The sequence below is a fragment of the Anolis carolinensis genome, chromosome 4, assembly GCF_035594765.1.
Source record: "Anolis carolinensis isolate JA03-04 chromosome 4, rAnoCar3.1.pri, whole genome shotgun sequence".
Classification (NCBI taxonomy): Eukaryota; Metazoa; Chordata; class Lepidosauria; order Squamata; family Dactyloidae; genus Anolis; species Anolis carolinensis.
In genome coordinates, this window is record NC_085844.1 from 215789428 (window position 1) to 215810921 (window position 21494).

The following is a 21494-nucleotide window of genomic DNA, read 5'->3' on the forward strand; positions in this document are numbered from 1 at the left end:
TGCCCTAGACATGTGAAGGATACTGCAACCAAGGCTTCTATCTCATTGCCTCAAGTCCTTGGCCGTGTATTCCCTTTTTCCTCTTGGGAACCATCAGTCTGCTTTTGTGGCATCGTGGGTGAAGGAAGGAACTAGATGAGCGTATGACAGGAGATGTAGTAGCAATAGAAATAGTCACCACCTTTGAGGTTGTTGAAGAGAAAGAAAGAGGCGTCTAGACTGTTAGCCAATTAACCTGTTTTTACTATACTTTCCACCTCTGTCAAATCTCCAGTATTTCTTAACATTTTAAAATAAGGGCAACATAATAATTACAAAAGGTTTACGATGGAAAGAGATGAGGTTAAATCTAGTTGAATTTTAGTTTCATTGACGTTAATGGAACAAGTTAGTCATGACTTAAATCCATTTCAATTCACTGAGAACAAAATACATTTAATTTATTTTGGCTCCAACCTAAGATCTCATACAGTATTTCCCTTGAGTACATAGGATCTTCCCACTCCCATTATTTTCAGGGACAAAAACTGTAGCCATAAAAATACATTATGAATTAGGATAAACTGGGAACAAAAGAAAATTACATGATACACTTGTGTGTTTAAATAAAAGTATAAAGCTCAGCTGCTCATTAGTTCCCCTTATCCAAGGAATCTTCAGGACACTGTATACAGGTGAATGAATAATTCTCAGAATAGCCTGTTAGATAAAAAAGGTAATGATTGTCCCTTTTTATAGACAGAGGCATAAAAGGACACAGAGGACCAGCATGTTCTAGCCACCCTAAATGTAGGAAGGGCTTGGGAATAAATAAATACATGAATAAATGATTCACTGGCAAAACTTGGAAGAGATCCTTTATTTCCCCTAACTCCCAACCCTGTTGCTTTAGTCATTAGATTGCCTTCCATTGAGGTCCATGGGACTGCACAGGAGTAACTATTTGCAGCATGTGGTAAGTGTTTTCGGAAATGGAGCTTTTAATTCCATGCATACATGCAGTTGTGTTTCACTCTATCCCTACACAGAGTTAATCTTAACCCCAGTTTTCATTTTGTGGTGTCTGCTTTTCATGATGCTAAGTGTTACAGCTTCTAATTACTAGAGTATGTGTATTGTTTTTACTATTGTTGCATAGTTACATTGTAATAGAAAGACAAACGTGTTTAGAAAGATACAAAACAGAGCAAAATGTATTTAATTGTACTGTTATTATTAAACTATACAGAGGCTAGTAGCACCTCATGCAGATAATCATAATGCAGAAAAAAATTCCACAAAATATTGTTATTCTGCAGGAGGCACTTACTACATTAGAATTAACTTGAAATATAAAAATATATGAAAACCAGTTACTGAATTTAGACATTATGTTAACCCATGCTTAAGGAAGCTTCACTAATGACTTATGATCAGCTGGAAGTTCAAAATGAGAAACAAAGTTGAGGTGAGTTTACAAACTTTTTAAAAATAATTATTTAATTTCACCAACCATAAATATGGCCACTGTTCAGTCTGTAGAGACCACTACACTGCAGAGACAGAAATAAACTTTTGAACTAAATAAGTTGATTACTAAAATTACAGTAAGTGTAACCAAACAATTACTGCTAAGCTCAAACAGTGGTACTGGGTACTTGGTGCTGTGGATGACTTTATTGTTTCTAATTTGTCTAAGATATCACATCTATAGTAGCACAAAAACTGGCCCACAGAAGCTTTCTCAAAGCTAGACACTTTGGTTGCTTTGTTGACTAGGAACACTGAACTTCAAGGATGAACCAGAGAATAGGAATATATAGGAAAGCAGACACTAAAGTATATTTTGGTGGATAGTCAGTCTCCTAATGGCTAGATTAAAGTGAGCAATCTTGCATGTATTGATCAGTGATTAAACTATTTTTGAATAATATTTGTTTTATTACTGAGTAAATGTGTATGGGGTTGTGATATAAGTATCTGGGGCTGGGACAGGAGCCATGCACCTTCCACATCTTGTTGGACTGCAAGTCCCAGCAGCCCTAGTTAAGAACAGCCAGTTGTAAACTGAGTGTGCAGTTCAACAAAATCTGAAAGGTCATAAAATTCCTTCCCTGACCTAGAAGGGTCACTTAAGCTCCGCTGTTTCAACTTCTTTTATTCATTTCAAAGTTGTGTCACAATCTTGTACAAGTCCAGCAGAATGAAGGGAAGATTTACTGCAGTGTGTGATTCTACACAATACAAATTTAGCTGAATGAACTGACAAATGCAATGTTAAGTTCTGAAACAGTCAAGCTTTGCTAGAAGATTAAATATTCTACATACCACCTTTAAACTGCCCTCTGTGCACCTGTCAACCCTTTCTCCTTTCATCCCCAGTGATGGTGAGATATGAAGAAGAAAGTTAATGTTCTCTTTGTTAAGACAAAGGGTGTGTGGCCAATATTTCCACCACATCCTGCAGCATTGGTTATAAAAGAAGCTCTGGCTTCTATAAATAACCTACATACATCAAGTTCTCATTATGAAGGGGCAATGTAAGGAGGAAATTCACCAGTTGAGGTGTAACCACAGATGTCAATGTGTTCCTTTCTCTTCCTGAGGCCTGCCTGATATAAAATGTTGTTACTAAGACATGGAGACTGTTTTGGGCCCATATGTTTATTTTTATAAACACAACATTAACCTCCCACTATTGATATTGCCCTATGTTTTAATAGATGGCATTTTTTAAAAAAATGGCTACTATTGAAAACAGTTGTGCACATCATGCTCTACTCTACTTTGTAGCACAGTGGGGCTGGTGGGGGTTGGGAGCTTTTTCAGAAGACAAGAAATAATGACTGTGAAGCAGAGTCAATATCAAAAAGACATTAGCTTCATGTAGAAGCAAAAAAAAGAAAGAAAGAAAGAAAGAAAGAAAGAAAGAAAGAACAAAAGCAAAGCAGATCTGCAGAGCAGTGTATCCTTGGCAAGCAGGAACCCATGCTAGAAATACATGACACATGGGAATGCATCCCACTGATTTAAATTCAGTTTGCTTCTGTGAAAGTGGGCTTAGGACCACAACTTGAGCAGGCATTGTTTGATTTATCCAACTATGAAATATGCTTACTGATTTTTTTTCTCCCTCATTACATGCAACTTTAGAGATATTGTAGATTATTTCCTAAGGATTCACATCTCAACAGTTTACCAGTTCTGAATGTCTGTACATGGAGCTATTGGTTTAATCGAAGAGGGGGAGGTTGTTAGTACGGGTAGTCTCCGAGTTAAAACATTACAAATGGCTCATAGTTAACAACAGGAGTGAGACAACAGAAAGTGAGAGAACTCGACCCCTAGGAAGGGACATTCACTCCTGAAAGGGTTATCATGGGGAAAAGGTGTCCCAACTGAAACTTCCTCATCAATTCATGTTTCCACAACAAGCTGGGTTTTTTTTTCAAGATCCCAATTGTCACAGGGATAGAAAGTGAAATGAAATGTTCTAAATATGGGCACAGACAGCAAAAACAAGCACCACAGGGGTGTTAACCCTTCCCTTTTTCTTTGAGCCTCACCCATGGCTGGCATCTTAGATGTTCAACCTCTGAAGATTCCACCCACAGATGGAGGTGAAACATTAGGAGACAATGGTGCAGGAACATGGCCATACAGCCCGAAAAACTCACAGCAACCCCGATACTTATACTTTTTATACCTCCCAGAATGAAAAGAAGCAGTACTTACCTGTGTTTTTTATTGCCTCAGAACAAGTTAAATTGGCCACCACTAAGTAAATTTAGATGTTGTTTTCAGGACACAAATTCAACAGCGAGAGAAAGAGGAATGTTATCATTAGAACAAATATGATCATAATGCTTAACTGATGTATATTGCTCAAGCACTTTATTGTAATAACTCCTGAATAGTAATAATGATGATGATAATAATAATAATAAAAATAATAATATAATATTCTATGTATATTACTGAAAATAAAGTTCTGAAGGGTTGCATGAAAACGTCTTCACAAGTGAGTGAAGGGGAAGGGCTGAATGGAGGGAAGAAAACCAGGAATATGTTAAGGAAGGACTAGATGAGTGAGTAGGAATACCAATCAATATGTATAAATGGAAATCAAAAAGACTGGAAATTCCTATTTCCCCCCCCCCCCAGAGAGTCTGGTTAAACCCTTAGACTGAGGTGAGCAGAGAGCAACCTCCAGCACCCCCCCCCCCCCCAGCCCCTCTGGATCTAAAGCATTGATCATTTTTGGCCCAAATTCACTCTAGAACCTTTGGGGGCATTTTTGCCACGTTTCATGCTCACTGGGTGTCAAGACCCAGGCTGCAGAGCACCAATAACCATACACAGAGGCCAAAATCTATCTAATATCTTTATTGAAGGAGTATATAAAGTTAATAAAAACAAGTGTAGAAAATAGTCCAGAATTAGACCTTTCAGGAAAGGTCAAAATTAGTCCAAAGAAACAATGTCCAATATGAAATATTAAGGTCCAAAGTTGTAATCCAATAACCGAAACACTCACTTTGCCAGGCAAAGTGAGGGGAGATGACAAGGTCCTTAGTCCATGAAACTTGAGCGAGGCTATGGAGTAACTTAAAACAAGGCTTGGTACAAGGCAGCAAGGAACGAGAAGCAAGGACAAGATCCGTGGAATTTCTTGGCAAAATCCGGGAAACAAGGCAAGGCTGAGTCCTGGAAAAACAAGGCTAAGTCCTAGGAAACAAGGCAAGATCCGTGGAGGTAAACAAGGCTGAAAACGGGAACGAAGGCTTGGAAACAGGAGCGCGCTGTCCACACACAACTTACTCCCGTAGCTGACGAATTGACTCCGCAAGAACCCTTTGAGGGCAAAACACCTAAATAGGGTCTAGTTTTCCCACCAAAGAGCAGTTCTCTGGGGAACCAGAAACGAAAGCTAATCTCTGAGTCCAGATGCATGACTCCTTAAAGTTTCCCATGGAAAGCAGGCTTAATCAGCTGAATACTTAGCAGCTATCCTAGCACTCCTGCGAGACGCTGCTTGAACTCCCCTCTGTTGTTTACAAAACTCGTGGCGAGAAAACACAGGAGATTTAGGCTCAGGGCTTGTTTGACAGACTTCTGGAAGACAAATCTCTTGCAGGTGCAAGGTTCCCAAATCTGGCTGGGAAAGTTCCAAATCTGACTGAGACGGTGAAAAACCCAAGTTTTCCTCTTCATCTGGCACTACAGTGTCAGGAATGGGACTACATGGCCCATGACTCATCACACTATCCCCCTCCTCAAGCCCCCTCTCAAACTGGGACTCTCTCCCCGAGGCGCGAGGCCGCGGCTTGGCGGGATAGGTCTGATGGAAGCGGCGGGTTAGATCAGGAGCATGGACTGTGGAAGCGTCTTCCCAAGAGCGTTCCTCGGGGCCAAAACCCACCCAGTCAATGAGATATTGTAGGCGGCGGCGGTGAAAGCGAGAATCCAAAATGTCCTGAACCTCAAACTCCTCCTCCCCATCCACCCAAACAGGAGGGGGGGCCGGCCGGTCTGTATCAGGGCGCACACCATCCGCCGGAAGGAGCAGGGAGCGATGGAACACTGGATGAATGCGCATAGAGCGTGGAAGTTGGAGTTTGAAAGTCACGGGGTTAAGTTGCGCCACCACTGGATAGGGACCAATGAAACGGGCATCTAACTTCCGGCAAGGGCGGTGGGAGGGCAAAAAGCGAGTGGACAGAAGAACCCGGTCTCCTACCTTGATTTCGGGGCCCGGCTGGCGATGTTTGTCCGCGTGACGTTTATAGTCCTCCTTGGCTTGGTCTAATTGCTGGAGCAAAAGTTGTTGCACCGCTGCGAGTTCCTGCAGCCAGTCCTCTGCTGCGGGAACTTCTGAGGTTTCAATGACAGGAGGAAAGAAACGTGGATGGAAGCCGTAGTTTGCAAAGAACGGGGTTTCTTTAGTAGAAGCCTGGACCCCATTGTTGTAGGCAAACTCTGACAGCGATAACAGGGAAGCCCAATTGTCCTGCTGGTAATTCACATAACAGCGAAGGTATTGTTCCAAAGTGGCATTGGTGCGCTCAGTTTGCCCATCTGTTTGGGGATGATGAGCCGAGGATAATCGAGAGTCTATGCCCAATAGTTTTTGTAGTGCTTTCCAGAAACGAGAGGTGAATTGGGACCCACGGTCTGTGACCAAACTCTTGGGCAATCCATGCAATCTGAAAACATGTTGGAGGAATAGATCTGCAGTCTCTTTGGCCGTGGGGAGGCCTTCACAAGGAATAAAATGGGCCAACTTGGTGAAAAGGTCCACCACCACTAGGATCGTGGTGAATCCACAGGAAGGTGGTAGATCAGTTATAAAATCCGCAGAGATTATTTCCCATGGGTGGGATGGAGTAGGGAGGGGATGTAGAAGCCCTGAGGGCTTTTCCCTTCTTGTCTTGGAGCGCTGGCATACTGGGCAGGTGTTGACATATTTTTCCACATCCTTGCGGATCTTGGGCCACCAGAAATCTCTTAGGATCAAATGCATAGTTTTAAATAGCCCGAAATGCCCTGCTGGCTTGCAGTCATGACACAAACGAAGTGCCTTTTCCCTGCCCGGTCCTGGGGGGATGTAAACATGATTTCTATAGCAAAGTAGCCCATCCTTAAGCGAAAAGGGAAAATGTAGTCCTTGGCGAAGTTGGTCCTGCGCCCAGGCATCTACTTGCTGACTAGCCCTGATTTCTTGAGCACAAAGGGGCCCTGGAGTAGAGGGAGTTGATTCAATGGGAGTGGATTTGGTGTTTCCCACTGTGAGCGTGGCAAAGTTCTCGGGTTGTAGCAGCTGGGACTCAAAGGTCTCCTTGCGCCCTGCAGCGTATTCCGGTTTCCGTGACAGAGCATCTGCTTGTTTGGTCTGGGCTGGGGTTACATAATGAATTTGGAAGTTAAAACGTTCAAAGAATAAAGCCCAGCGTTGTTGTCTCTGATTTAGCTTGCGGGCAGTTCTTAGATGCTCTAGATTCCGATGATCAGTATGGACTTCAATGGGAAATTTGGCCCCTTCTAACCAATGTCTCCAAGTTTCAAAGGCTGCCTTTATGGCCAATAGTTCCTTTTCCCAAATGGTGTAGTTTCTCTCTGGTGCGGTCAATTGACGGGAATAAAAGGCACAAGGATGAAGATGATCTCCCACCGGTTGTAGGAGTACAGCCCCAATTGCCACATCGGAGGCGTCCGCCTGCACGACAAAAAGGGTTTCAGGATCTGGATGCTGAAGGATTGGCTGGGACGTGAATAATTTCTTTAGTTGTTGGAAGCCTTTCTCTGCTTGATCTGTCCAGCGGAAGGGCTGTTTCCCACGGATGCAGCTGGTGATTGGGTCAGACCAGCGGGCAAAGTCTGGAATGAACTTGCGGTAGTAGTTCGCGAACCCCAAGAATCGTTGCACCTCTTTCTTGTTGGTGGGCGCCCGCCATTCCAATACTGCTGAAACCTTTGCCGGGTCCATGGAGAGCCCTAGTGGCGAGACGCGGTACCCCAGGAAATCTACCTCTTGTAGATCAAAAGCACATTTTTCCAGCTTGGCATAAAGTCCATGATCCCGCAATCGTTGTAACACCATTCTGACGTGGTTCTCATGTTCTGATTGTGATCTAGAAAACACCAAAAAATCGTCCAGGTAGATGATCAAGAACCGATCTAGATAATCCTGAAAGATGTCATTGACAAAATGCTGGAACGTTGCGGGAGCTCCACATAATCCATAATTCATAACTCGGGACTCGAATAATCCGAATTTAGTCTGGAAGGCGGTCTTCCACTCGTCCCCTTCTCTGATGCGAACTAGATTATACGCCCCCCGAAGATCCAGCTTGGTGTAGACCTTGGCTCCTCGAAGTCGGTCTAGTAGGTCCGAGATTAAGGGCAGGGGATAGCTGTTCCGCTTAGTGATATTGTTCAATGCTCTATAGTCCACCACCAAGCGTAATTCCCCTGACTTCTTTTTCACAAACATCACTGGGGAAGCGGCTGGGGATTGAGAGGGTCTGATGAATCCCTTGCGAAGGTTTGACTCTATGAACTCCCTGAGAGCTTCTTGCTCCGGTTCAGTCAGGGAGTAGAGATGTCCTCGCGGGATCGGGGCCCCCTCCACCAAGTCAATGGCACAGTCATAAGGTCTATGTGGGGGTAATCTCTCGGCCTCTTTTTCATTGAATACATCCCAATATTCTGAGTACTTCTTGGGCAAGGTGATAATGGGTTCAGTGTCTGTGGCATGGCAGACCTTGGCTACAAGGCAATGGTTTTGGCAATATTTTGAAGCAAACTGCAGTTCCCTGTTGGACCAGGAGATGCTTGGGTCGTGAAGTGTCAGCCATGGAATACCCAAAATCACAGGGAAATGGGGAACCTCGGTAACAAAGAAGGAAATCTCTTCCATATGTTCCCTTATCCACATTCTGGTGGGTTCCGACCACTGGCTTACGGGGCCCGTCTTGAGGGGGCGGCCATCGATGGCTTGCACCACACGGGCGTTCTTGAAGTCATGATATTGTAATCCCAGAGAGTCGGCATACTCTCTATCAATGAAATTGTTTGTGGCTCCTGAGTCTATCATGGCATGGACCATGACGGGTCCTTTTTTTGCTGACCACAAGGTGACCACTAGAAGAAACAGGACCCCAGTTGGCGGCTCTTGAGTTGGTTTTTTGACCGGGTTGGCGAGCCTCTCTACTCCCGGTCGCTGGCTTCCCCCGCCGGCTGTGCGCCAGCCGCCTCAGACGTCTTCGTCTCCGTGGAGGACGCCGCCGCCAGACGGGCGGCGGGCTTCCCTTTGGCTGGGCACTCTCTGGCGAAGTGGCCCCCGTTTCCGCAGTACCAACAGAGATTTAGGCGTTGGCGGCGGGCCTTCTCGGCGGCGTCTAACCTGGGACGCACATTGCCCAACTGCATCGGCACCTCCTCGCTCCCTCTGGGGTATGGGGCTGGTGGTGGGGGTCTCCATGCTGGACGCGGCTGGACGCTGGTGGGAGCGGGAGGTTTCACCCCAGCTCTACCGCTCTGGCCTCGGACCCATTGTTTTCTGTTGGCCAGCATGACTTCAGCTCGTAAACATTGATCAATGAGTGCTTCAAGAGAGTGGGGGGGATCCACCTTGGAAATTTCCTCCAACATCTCGATGTTGAGACCCTCCCGGAATTGTCCTCTGAGGGCTATATCATTCCATCCGGTGCTGTGGGCCAGCACTCGGAACTCGGCTATGTACTGGGACAAGGGTCTGTCCCCCTGAGAGAGGCGCCGGAGTTTATGGCCGGCTGCCTCCAAATTGTCTTCGATCCCCCAAGTCGCCTTAATGTGATCCAAGAAGTGTTGCGCTGATCTTAGATGCGGGGAAACTTGGTCGAACAGTGCCGTCGCCCAGTTGGCCGCTGGCCCGTCTAAAAGGCTGTAGATCCACGCCACTTTGATGTCTTCTTGGGGAAACTCGGCATTGCGGGCCTCTAGATAAGCCTGGCATTGGCGACGGAAAACATGAACCTTAGAAGCTTCTCCAGAAAACTTGGTTGGCAATGCCAAGGCCGGGAGACGGATTCCGCGTTCCTTCAACCCCTTTATTTCTCCCTCCTGCGCATTGAGCTTATCACGGATGCGGTCCACTTCCTCCTTGTCGATGGTGTAGCTGAGTGGCTGACCTCCCGGTCCGGCTCCGGTAGACATTCTGGCCTAGGTTAATTGGTGCTTAGGGTGGCGGAGTCAAACTGTCAAGACCCAGGCTGCAGAGCACCAATAACCATACACAGAGGCCAAAATCTATCTAATATCTTTATTGAAGGAGTATATAAAGTTAATAAAAACAAGTGTAGAAAATAGTCCAGAATTAGACCTTTCAGGAAAGGTCAAAATTAGTCCAAAGAAACAATGTCCAATATGAAATATTAAGGTCCAAAGTTGTAATCCAATAACCGAAACACTTTGCCAGGCAAAGTGAGGGGAGATGACAAGGTCCTTAGTCCATGAAACTTGAGCGAGGCTATGGAGTAACTTAAAACAAGGCTTGGTACAAGGCAGCAAGGAACGAGAAGCAAGGACAAGATCCGTGGAATTTCTTGGCAAAATCCGGGAAACAAGGCAAGGCTGAGTCCTGGAAAAACAAGGCTAAGTCCTAGGAAACAAGGCAAGATCCGTGGAGGTAAACAAGGCTGAAAACGGGAACGAAGGCTTGGAAACAGGAGCGCGCTGTCCACACACAACTTACTCCCGTAGCTGACGAATTGACTCCGCAAGAACCCTTTGTGGGCAAAACACCTAAATAGGGTCTAGTTTTCCCACCAAAGAGCAGTTCTGTGATGACCCATGGGCCTTGTAGTCCTGCTCAGGACATTGTAATCCCTGATGAAGATGAAAACATGGGTTTTTTACCTTCCCAGTCTGAACTGGATTCCTCTCAGCCAGATCTTTCCCAGGCCGATCTGGGAACCTTGCACCTGCAAGAAAGTGGTCTCCCAGAAGTATGTCAAACAACCCCAGAGCCTACTTCTCCCGTGTTCTTGCGCCGGGAGTTTTGTAAACAACAGAGAAGTTTGGAATCAGCTTCGCGCAGGAGTGCGAGGATAGCAGCTAAGAATGTTGCCAATTAAGACTGTTTCTCGTGAGAATCTTTAAGGAGTTTAACATCTGGTCACAGAGTTTAGCTTTCGTTTCTGTTTCCCAGAGAACTGCTTCGGTGAGAAAGTTAGACTCTATATAGGTGTTTTGCCCGCGTAGTAACTTCGCGGAGTCAATTCGTCAGCCTACGGAGCGAGTTGTGTCTGGACAGCGCGCTCCGATTCAAGCCTCGCTCCTGTCCAAGCCTTGCCTTGTTATCCAGCCTTCGCCTTGCTTCCCAGCCTTTGTTTATCTGCGGACCTTGCCTTGTTTCCCAGGATCAATCCTTGCCTTGTTTCACGGATTTTACCAAGTTATTCCACGGACCTTGTTCTTGTTCTTAGTTACCTTGTTCCACGTTCAAGCCTTGTTTCAAGTATCAAGTTATTTCCTAGCCACGCTCAAGTTTTATGGACTAAAGGACCTTGTCATCTCCCCTCACTTTGCTTGGCAAAGTGAGTGTTTCGGTTATTGGATTACAACTTTGGACCTTAATATTTCTTATTTGACATTGCTTTTTTGGACTAATTCTGACCTTTCCTGAAAGGTCTAATTCTGGACTATTTTCTACACTTGTTTTTATTAACTTTATATATTCCTTCAATAAAGATATTAGATAGATTCTGGCCTCGGTGTATGGTTATTGGTGCTCTGCAGCCTGGGTCGTGACAGTTTGACTCCGCCACCCTAAGCACCAATTAACCTCGGCCAGAATGTCCACCGGAGCCGTACCTGGGCCGAGCGGCCAGCCGATTACCTACACCATCGACAAGGAAGAGGTGGATCGCATCCGCGACAGACTCAACGCCCAGGATGGAGAAATAAAGGGCTTGCGGGAGCGCGGAGTCCGCCTCCCGGCCATGGCGTTGCCCACCAAGTTTACTGGAGAAGCTTCTAAGGTTCATGTTTTCCGTCGCCAATGTCAAGCTTATCTAGAGGCCCGAGATGCCGAGTTTCCCCAAGAAGACATCAAAGTGGCGTGGGTTTACAGTCTTCTAGACGGGCCAGCGGCCAATTGGGCGACGGCACTGTACGATCAAGCCTCTCCACACCTAAGATCAGCGCAACACTTCTTGGACCACCTCAAGGAGACTTGGGGAATCGAGGACAATTTGGAGGCAGCCGGTCACAAACTCCGTCGCCTTTTCCAAGGAGACAGACCTATGTCTCAGTATATAGCCGAGTTCCGAGTGCTGGCCCACAACACCGGCTGGAACGATGTAGCCCTCAGAGGACAATTCCGGGAGGGTCTCAACATTGAAATGCTGGAAGAAATCTCCAAGGTGGACCCTCCCCAGACCCTCGAGGCACTCATTGATCAATGTTTACGGGCTGAAGTCATGATTGCCAACAGGAAACAGTGGGTTCGAGGCCAGGGCAGTAGAGCCGGGGCAAAACCCCCCGCTCCCGCCAGCGTTCAGCCACGACCAGTGTGGAGACCCCCACCGCCAACCCCATACCCCAGAGGAGGCGAGGAGGTGCCGATGCAGTTGGGCAATGTGCGTCCCAGACTAGATGCCGCCGAGAAGGCCCGTCGTCAACGCTTAAACCTCTGCTGGTACTGCGGGAACGGGGGCCACTTCGCCAGAGAGTGCCCAGCCAAAGGGAAACCGGCCGCCCGTCTTGCGGCGGCGTCCTCCACGGAGACGAAGGCGTCTGAGCCGACTGGCACACAGCCGGCGGGGGAAGCCAACGACCGGGTGTAGAGAGGCTCGCCAACCCGGTCAAAAAATCCATCCAAGAGCCGCCAACCGGGGTCCTGTTCCTTCTCGTGGTCACTTTATGGTCAGCAAAAAGGGGACCCGTCATGATCCACGCTATGATAGACTCTGGAGCTACCAACAATTTCATCGATAGAGAGTATGCCGACTCTCTGGGATTACAATATCATGATTTCAAGAATGCCCGTGTGGTGCAAGCCATAGACGGCCGCCCCCTCAAGACGGGCCCCGTAAGTCAGTGGTCGGAACCCACCAGGATGTGGATAAGGGAACATATGGAAGAGATTTCCTTCTTTGTTACCGAGGTTCCCCATTTTCCTGTGATTTTGGGAATTCCATGGCTGACTCTCCACGACCCTAACATCTCCTGGTCCAACAGAGAACTGCAGTTTGCTTCACCGTACTGCCAAAACCATTGCCTCGTAGCCAAGGTATGCCATGCCACAGACACCGAGCCCATCATCACCTTGCCAAAGAAGTACTCCGAGTATTGGGATGTATTCAATGAGAAAGAAGCCGAAAAATTACCCCCACATAGACCTTATGACTGTGCCATTGACTTGGTGGAGGGGGCCCCGATTCCGCGAGGGCATCTCTACTCCCTGACTGAACCAGAGCAAGAAGCTCTCAGGGAATTCCTAGAGACAAACCTTCGCAAGGGATTCATCAGACCCTCTCAATCCCCAGCCGCCTCCCCAGTGATGTTTGTGAAGAAGAAGTCGGGGGAACTACGCTTGGTGGTGGACTACAGAGCATTGAACAATATCACCAAGCGGAACAGCTATCCCCTGCCCTTAATCTCGGATCTACTGGATCGGCTTCGAGGAGCCAAGGTTTACACCAAGCTGGATCTTCGGGGGGCTTACAACTTAGTTCGCATCAGGGAAGGGGACGAGTGGAAGACCGCCTTCCAGACCAAATTCGGATTATTCGAGTCCCGAGTTATGAATTTCGGTTTATGCGGAGCTCCCGCAACGTTCCAGCATTTTGTCAATGACATTTTTCAGGACTATCTAGACAGGTTCTTGATAATTTACCTGGACGATTTTTTGGTGTTTTCTAGATCACAATCAGAACATGAGAACCACGTCAAAATGGTGTTACAACGATTGCGGGATCATGGACTTTATGCCAAGCTGGAAAAATGCGCCTTTGATCTACAAGAGGTAGATTTCCTTGGTTACCGCATCTCGCCTCTAGGGCTTTCCATGGATCCAGCCAAGGTTTCAGCAGTATTGGAATGGCGGGCGCCAACTAACAAGAAAGAGGTGCAGCGTTTCTTGGGGTTCGCGAACTATTACCGCAAGTTCATTCCAGATTTTGCCCGCTGGTCCGACCCCATCACTAGCTGCATCCGTGGAAAGCAGCCTTTCCGCTGGACTGATCAAGCAGAGAAAGGGTTCCAGCAACTAAAGAAACTATTCACCTCCCAGCCAATTCTACAGCACCCAAATCCTGGAACCCCTTTTGTTGTGCAAGCGGACGCCTCTGATGTGGCAATTGGGGCTGTACTCTTACAACCGGTGGGAGATCACCTCCATCCCTGTGCCTTTTACTCTCGTCAACTAACCACACCAGAGAGAAATTACACCATTTGGGAAAAAGAACTACTGGCCATAAAGGCAGCCTTTGAAACTTGGAGACATTGGCTAGAAGGGGCCAAATTTCCCATTGAAGTCCACACTGATCATCGTAATCTAGAACATCTAAGAACTGCCCGCAAACTAAATCAGAGGCAGCAACGTTGGGCTTTATTCTTTGAACGTTTCAACTTCCAGATCCATTATGTGACCCCAGCCCAAACCAAGCAAGCAGACGCCCTGTCACGTAAACCGGAATACGCTGCAGGACGCAAGGAGACCTTTGAATCCCAACTGCTACAACCCGAGAACTTTGCCACGCTCACGGTGGGGAACACCAAATCCATTCCCATTGGTTCAACTTCCCCTACTCCAGGACCCATCTGTGCTCAAGAAATCCGGGCTAGTCAGCAAGCAGATGCCTGGGCGCAGGACCAATTTCGCCAAGGTCTGCATTTTCCCTTTTCGCTTAAAGATGGACTGCTATGCTATAGAAATCATGTTTATATCCCACCCGGACCGGGCAGGGAGAAAGCGCTTCGTCTGTGTCATGACTGCAAACCAGCAGGGCATTTCGGACTATTTAAAACCATGCATCTGATCCTAAGGGATTTTTGGTGGCCCAAGATCCGCAAAGATGTGGAAAAATATGTCAACACCTGCCCAGTATGCCAGCGCTCCAAGATAAGAAGGGAGAAGCCCTCAGGGCTTCTGCATCCCCTTCCTACCCCATCTCGGCCATGGGAAATAATTTCTGCGGATTTCATCACTGACCTACCACCTTCCTGTGGATTCACCACGATCCTAGTGGTGGTGGACCTTTTCACCAAGTTAGCCCATTTCATTCCCTGTGAAGGTCTTCCCACGGCCAAAGAGACTGCAGATCTATTCCTTCAACATGTTTTCAGACTACATGGATTGCCCAAGAGTTTAGTCACAGACCGTGGATCTCAATTCACCTCTCGTTTTTGGAAGGCACTACAAAAACTATTGGGCATAGACTCTCGCTTATCTTCAGCTCATCATCCCCAAACAGATGGGCAAACGGAGCGCACCAATGCCACTTTGGAGCAGTATCTTCGCTGTTATGTAAACTATCAACAGGACAATTGGGCTTCTCTGTTACCACTGTCTGAGTTTGCCTACAACAATGGAGTTCAAGCTTCTACAAAAGAAACGCCGTTCTTTGCAAACTACGGCTTCCATCCACGTTTCTTCCCCCCTGTCATTGAAACTTCAGAAGTTCCCGCAGCAGAGGATTGGCTGCAGGAACTCACAGCGGTGCAACAACTTTTGCTCCAGCAACTGGACCAAGCCAAGGAGGACTATAAACGCCACGCTGACAAACATCGCCAGCCGGGCCCCGAAATCAAGGTAGGAGATCGGGTTTTCCTGTCCACTCGCTTTCTGCCCTCCCACCGCCCTTGCCGGAAGTTAGATGCCCGTTTCATTGGCCCCTATCCAGTGGTGGCGCAATTAAACCCCGTGACTTTCAAACTCCAACTTCCGCGTTCAATGCGCATTCACCCAGTGTTTCACCGTTCCCTGCTCCTTCCGGCGGATGGTGTGCGTCCTGATTCAGACCAACCGGCCCCCCCTCCTGTTTTGATGAATGGGGAGGAGGAGTTCGAGGTTGAGGACATTTTGGATTCTCGCTTTCATCGCCGCCTACAATATCTCATTGACTGGGTGGGTTTTGGCCCTGAGGAACGTTCTTGGGAAGACGCCTCCACAGTCCATGCTCCTGATCTAACCCGCCGCTTTCATCAGACCTATCCCGCCAAGCCGCGACCTCGCGCCTCGGGGAGAGGGCCCCAGTTTGGGAGGGGCCTTGAGGAGGGGGATAGTGTGATGACCCATGGGCCTTGTAGTCCTGCTCAGGACATTGTAATCCCTGATGAAGATGAAAACTTGGGTTTTTTACCTTCCCAGTCTGAACTGGATTCCTCTCAGCCAGATCTTTCCCAGGCCGATCTGGGAACCTTGCACCTGCAAGAAAGTGGTCTCCCAGAAGTATGTCAAACAACCCCAGAGCCTACTTCTCCCGTGTTCTTGCGCCGGGAGTTTTGTAAACAACAGAGAAGTTTGGAATCAGCTTCGCGCAGGAGTGCGAGGATAGCAGCTAAGAATGTTGCCAATTAAGACTGTTTCTCGTGAGAATCTTTAAGGAGTTTAACATCTGGTCACAGAGTTTAGCTTTCGTTTCTGTTTCCCAGAGAACTGCTTCGGTGAGAAAGTTAGACTCTATATAGGTGTTTTGCCCGCGTAGTAACTTCGCGGAGTCAATTCGTCAGCCTACGGAGCGAGTTGTGTCTGGACAGCGCGCTCCGATTCAAGCCTCGCTCCTGCCCAAGCCTTGCCTTGTTATCCAGCCTTCGCCTTGCTTCCCAGCCTTTGTTTATCTGCGGACCTTGCCTTGTTTCCCAGGATCAATCCTTGCCTTGTTTCACGGATTTTACCAAGTTATTCCACGGACCTTGTTCTTGTTCTTAGTTACCTTGTTCCACGTTCAAGCCTTGTTTCAAGTATCAAGTTATTTCCTAGCCACGCTCAAGTTTTATGGACTAAAGGACCTTGTCATCTCCCCTCACTTTGCTTGGCAAAGTGAGTGTTTCGGTTATTGGATTACAACTTTGGACCTTAATATTTCTTATTTGACATTGCTTTTTTGGACTAATTCTGACCTTTCCTGAAAGGTCTAATTCTGGACTATTTTCTACACTTGTTTTTATTAACTTTATATATTCCTTCAATAAAGATATTAGATAGATTCTGGCCTCGGTGTATGGTTATTGGTGCTCTGCAGCCTGGGTCGTGACAAGTTCTCTGGGGAACCAGAAACGAAAGCTAATCTCTGAGTCCAGATGCATGACTCCTTAAAGTTTCCCATGGAAAGCAGGCTTAATCAGCTGAATACTTAGCAGCTATCCTAGCACTCCTGCGAGACGCTGCTTGAACTCCCCTCTGTTGTTTACAAAACTCGTGGCGAGAAAACACAGGAGATTTAGGCTCAGGGCTTGTTTGACAGACTTCTGGAAGACAAATCTCTTGCAGGTGCAAGGTTCCCAAATCTGGCTGGGAAAGTTCCAAATCTGACTGAGACGGTGAAAAACCCAAGTTTTCCTCTTCATCTGGCACTACAGTGCCAGGAATGGGACTACATGGCCCATGACTCATCACACTGGGCAATCTAGAACTGACTTCTGCTTCCTGTTTTTAAGAAAATGCCCCTCTTGGGCTTTAAATGGCTTGGGGTGTGTGCAGAGCTGGCCCTAGGTATTTTTCAAGTGTAGGCGAACAGAATTTTGGTGCCCGTCCCCCCCCCCCCCGAAAAAAACCAATCACTGAAAAATAAAAGCGTTGGATAAGCAAAACTGTTGGATAATAAGGAGGGATTAAGGAAAAGCCTATTAAACATCAAAATACATTAAGATTTTACAAATTAAGCACCAAAACATTATGTTTTAACAACAAATCAACAGAAAAAGCAGTTTCGACTGCACCCCCCATATGTTTTGCACCCCAAGCGACCGCTTAATTCGCCTCATTGTTGGACCGGCTCTGGGTGTGTGTGTATGAAAACATGACAAAAATGCCCCAACTCCCTAGAGGGCAAAAGAGCATTTGGGGGCAAAGTAACTTTCTAGCTTTTGGCAGTGGGGGGAAAGTGGTAGGAGTGTGGCTCTCCATGGTTTGCTGGGAGCTTATAGGGCCCTCAGCTTCCCACTATTGTCCACCCTGTCTGAGATTCATGCTTCTGTATTTGCATGGTTGGATTGCTACTTGTTCTTAGTAAGCCCTCCACAGAGTCTACAGCCACAGATTCAATCATCCATGGCTTGAAAATATTCTCCAATCCACCCAGAAAGAACAACCCAAAAATCAAAGTTTGATTGTGCCATTTTATATAATGGACATCATTTTACTACACTATTGTATAAAATGGGACTTCGTGGATTTTGCTATCCATGGGGGGTGGTCCTAGAAGTAAACCCCACTGTACTTTTTTTTATATTCGTACCTCTTGCAGATACACTCAGTTTCAAATGTTGCCATTCAGGACTCACTGCTATGCCACGCAGGGAATGAAACACTGTATGTTAGACTAAGCAAAATTATTTGCTTGAGTTTCAAACTTCATGTTATCACAAACACAGGTTGTAAACACAGTGGACTAGAGTGCCTGCCAAATTGGATAAGGATAAAAGATAAGGCATAGCTGTGATTATAACATTGCCACATGAAAGCTGCTGAAAAATATCTCTCTGCTTGACACTCAGTGCAACTGAGGATAAAATGGAAGAAAACTGTGTATGCTACCTTGATTTCATTGAAGGTTCACCAGGCTATAAATGTAAATAAGAGCTAATAACAGCAGAGGTAATGCTTGCATGCATTTACATCATGTTGCATTCCAGCTGTGTGGAGTGCCTGCATTCCAGAAATAAAGAAACATTACAAGGGTTAGCAAAACAGATGAAGCTAACAAAATGCCACATGAAAAACCAAATTTCTCATCAGTGCAGTGGAGTGTCTTTGTTTTGTTTCACTTGAGCAGGCAGCTTTCCCTCCTCCCCTTCTTTTTCTTCAAGTCCCTTCAGAGTACATAGGGAGATACAAGCCTCCAGGAGGTGGCTGGGCCCTTTCTAGCTGTTCATTTTGCAGGAATAATACCATCCGATACAGCAGGGAGATCTTCTCAGTAGCTTGGCGAAGAATGTGAAGCAGCCTGAGAGACAGACTGTGCAAAAGGAGAGGTGGTTGGTGAGGGCATCTGTTGAGCAGACAGGGTTAAAAAGCTGTCAACAAGAAATCGAGTTTCAGAGCAGATTTGGAAATACATTCATTTGTCAGAAACAAAAGACAGATCAGAGTCAGAACAGGAGAATGTTCCATGCAGCACAAACAGCTTTTCAATCAGACTAGATAGTAGGCCAAGCTGGTTTTGAGACAATGGCCCCATTTAGAGAACTGCAGAGAGCAGTGTGTGTGTGTGTGTGTGTGTGTGTGTGTGTGTGTGTGTGTGTGTGACTAGGACAAAAACTTCATTTCCCAAAAGGATAGGTCTGACGGATTTTGGGGGGAAGGCTGTGAGAAGAAGAGTCCAAACCATAAAAGCAGTGTGGGAATTATAGACTAGTTGCTGAGTGGTAGTCTTTGGCATTTCTCTTCTTTTCTTTGAAGAGTATCCAAGGCAGTTAGATAACTTGTCAGATGTGAAATGCAACAAGATACAAAATCAACGAACTAGTAATATCCTTTTGGGGGCCAACTAAGCAGCACAAAATGCAAGGTTTCAAAACTGCATTGGCATCTTCATCATGCAGGTTAAAAATCATATAGGAGAAGAAAAGTGCAGATTTTATAGTCATAGGCCTACAGTTTGTCTCAGATTTTAATTCTGTGACCTTAAGATGGTCTAGAGGGCAGGCAGAGGCCATGCACCTTCTTGGGACAACAGCTACTAAATTTCAAATCCATTAGCAACAACAAAGTGACCCTGACTGTTCATATCTTAGGCCCCATCTACACTGACCTATATAATGCAGTTTATCTGCATTATAATGGCAATGTTTATGGGGCCTAAGGCAGAGAACATTGGATTTCTCAAGAGGTCTCTGCACTTTTACATCTGGAAGTACGTTTAAGTGCTGTACAAGTAAAACCTGTCACTTGTAGTCCAAATGAAAAAAAATGTTTATCTTTGATGGAAGTGTAAACCTTTATTTTTATTTATTTATTTCCAACATTTATATCCCGCCCTTCTCACCCGAAGGGACTCAGGGCGGCGTAAACCTTGAAGAGTTAAGTCCCAGTCCATTAGCTTCATCTTGTTAAAGGTTCTCTAACATTTCCAATCAAACGTAGCATCTGGAACTTGAAGATATGCACACTGAAACCTGTCATAAATGGAAACGTCTTGGCCAGGATATTGCTGTCTTATATTTATTATTGTTGTATTTATTCTTGGTTGTACCCTGTAGCTCTGACTATGTTTATTGAATTAATTTATATTCTGCCTGTCTCCCAAAACACCTCACAGCAAAAATAAAAACAACTAAGATTAAATACATAAGAAGTTAACATATTAAAATGCCATTAAACAAATTATATTGTAGTGTCATGCCTGGGAAAATTATAGTTTTGGAAATAGAAAGATTTGCAATCAAAGAGGGATATTCTTTCTATTTAGAGCCTTAATTAAAATACCCTAAAATTCTAACATGTATTAAAACAAATGCTCCAAATAATGTAAATTTTATAAAGCTGATTTTATGAGATGTGCTTTGAAGATTTTTTTCATATGCTGCTGCCCTACAGTTACACTAAATTCCTGTTAAAGAGATAGTAAATAGTAAATACATGTAGATCATCTTCAAGATAATGAAGTGTGCTAGATCAGACCACAATGTTCCCAAAGTGGCCAGTCAGGTATGCCTACAGGAAGCAGGATGCCAACCCAATTCTATACTATTACCATTGTGAAAATGTTTCTCAACAACCGGTAGATAGAAGTATACTTAATACTAGAGGTGCAGGATGATACAGTTGTCATTATATAGCAGCTGTATCTGTATTTGCTGTCAAGTAGGCTTCAACTTTTGGTGATCCTTTTATTGAATTATTTCTCACATAGTGCAGTTGTCCTCTTTTCCTACTGCCTTCTACTTTACCAAGCTTATCATCTTTTCCAATAACATTACAAGAACTTAGCTCTGATTGGGTGTTCTTGCATGGCAGAGTGTTGGATTGAGTGGTGCTTGTGAGCTCTTCCAACTCCATGATTCTATTAGGCAATGATAATATTATTATTTGCATACAAATGAGTCCATATTTTTATCTTGACTTCAAGTTAAGGCTAAAGGCAGTAGCTTAGAAACATTCTTAAGGGTTGGTCTTCAAGTACAAATCCCTGTATATATGTAAAAATGAATCCTGAAATTCTAGAAAAGATGCAAGACCTTGTTGTCTACACGTTAGTGCCCAAGCTGAATCTTTTACAATTGATGTAAGAGCCAGTATGGTGTAATGTTTTGAGCATTGGACTATGACTCTGGAGACCAGGGTTCGATTACCTGCTCAGCAAGTCACCTCACCGAAAACCCTATGATGGACTCAAGGAGTTGGGAGGAACCACAAGGGCCACCCAGTCCAGATGCCTGCCATGCAGGAATACATAATTAAAGCACTCAGACAGATAACCATCCAGTCACTAACCTCCAGAGACTCCGCTACACTACAAGGCAGCAGATTCCACTGTGAAACAAGTTCACCTTAGGGTGGTCATAAGTCAGAAACGACTTGAAGACATACAACAAGAACAAGAACAACAACATGCCATGTAAGCAGTGTGATTGAATAATATCTCCCCTCCTCTTGATTCCTTTTTCTTTTCTTAATTATGAGCTGGAGTTGAATCCCTCACCATGTGTTTTGTACAGTCCTAAGTGTATGCATATTGCAATCATTGCAAATTCGGTGTTGATGGTGATGGGCGCAATGCTCATTTTGCTTTTATAAAACACCTATTATGTATATGTGCACACACACAAATATACACACACTTAGGAATAATATCCTGGCAGTACAT

At 45.6% G+C, this 21494-nt stretch overlaps 1 protein-coding gene across 12 annotated transcripts in view; it reads left to right on the forward strand.

Annotated features, from left to right (window-relative positions):
* Positions 1-21494, forward strand: part of tox2 (TOX high mobility group box family member 2) — a 281333-nt gene that overhangs the window by 148278 nt on the left and 111561 nt on the right. For 9 of the 12 annotated variants that reach the window (XM_062978787.1, XM_008109976.3, XM_008109983.3 and 6 more), the window contains exon 4: positions 893-955. The exons of the other annotated variants lie outside the window; for them this stretch is intronic. In XM_062978787.1, the coding sequence (XP_062834857.1) occupies positions 893-955 (63 nt within the window). The remainder of the gene's footprint in view (positions 1-892; positions 956-21494) is intronic. 12 annotated transcript variants of the gene reach the window in all.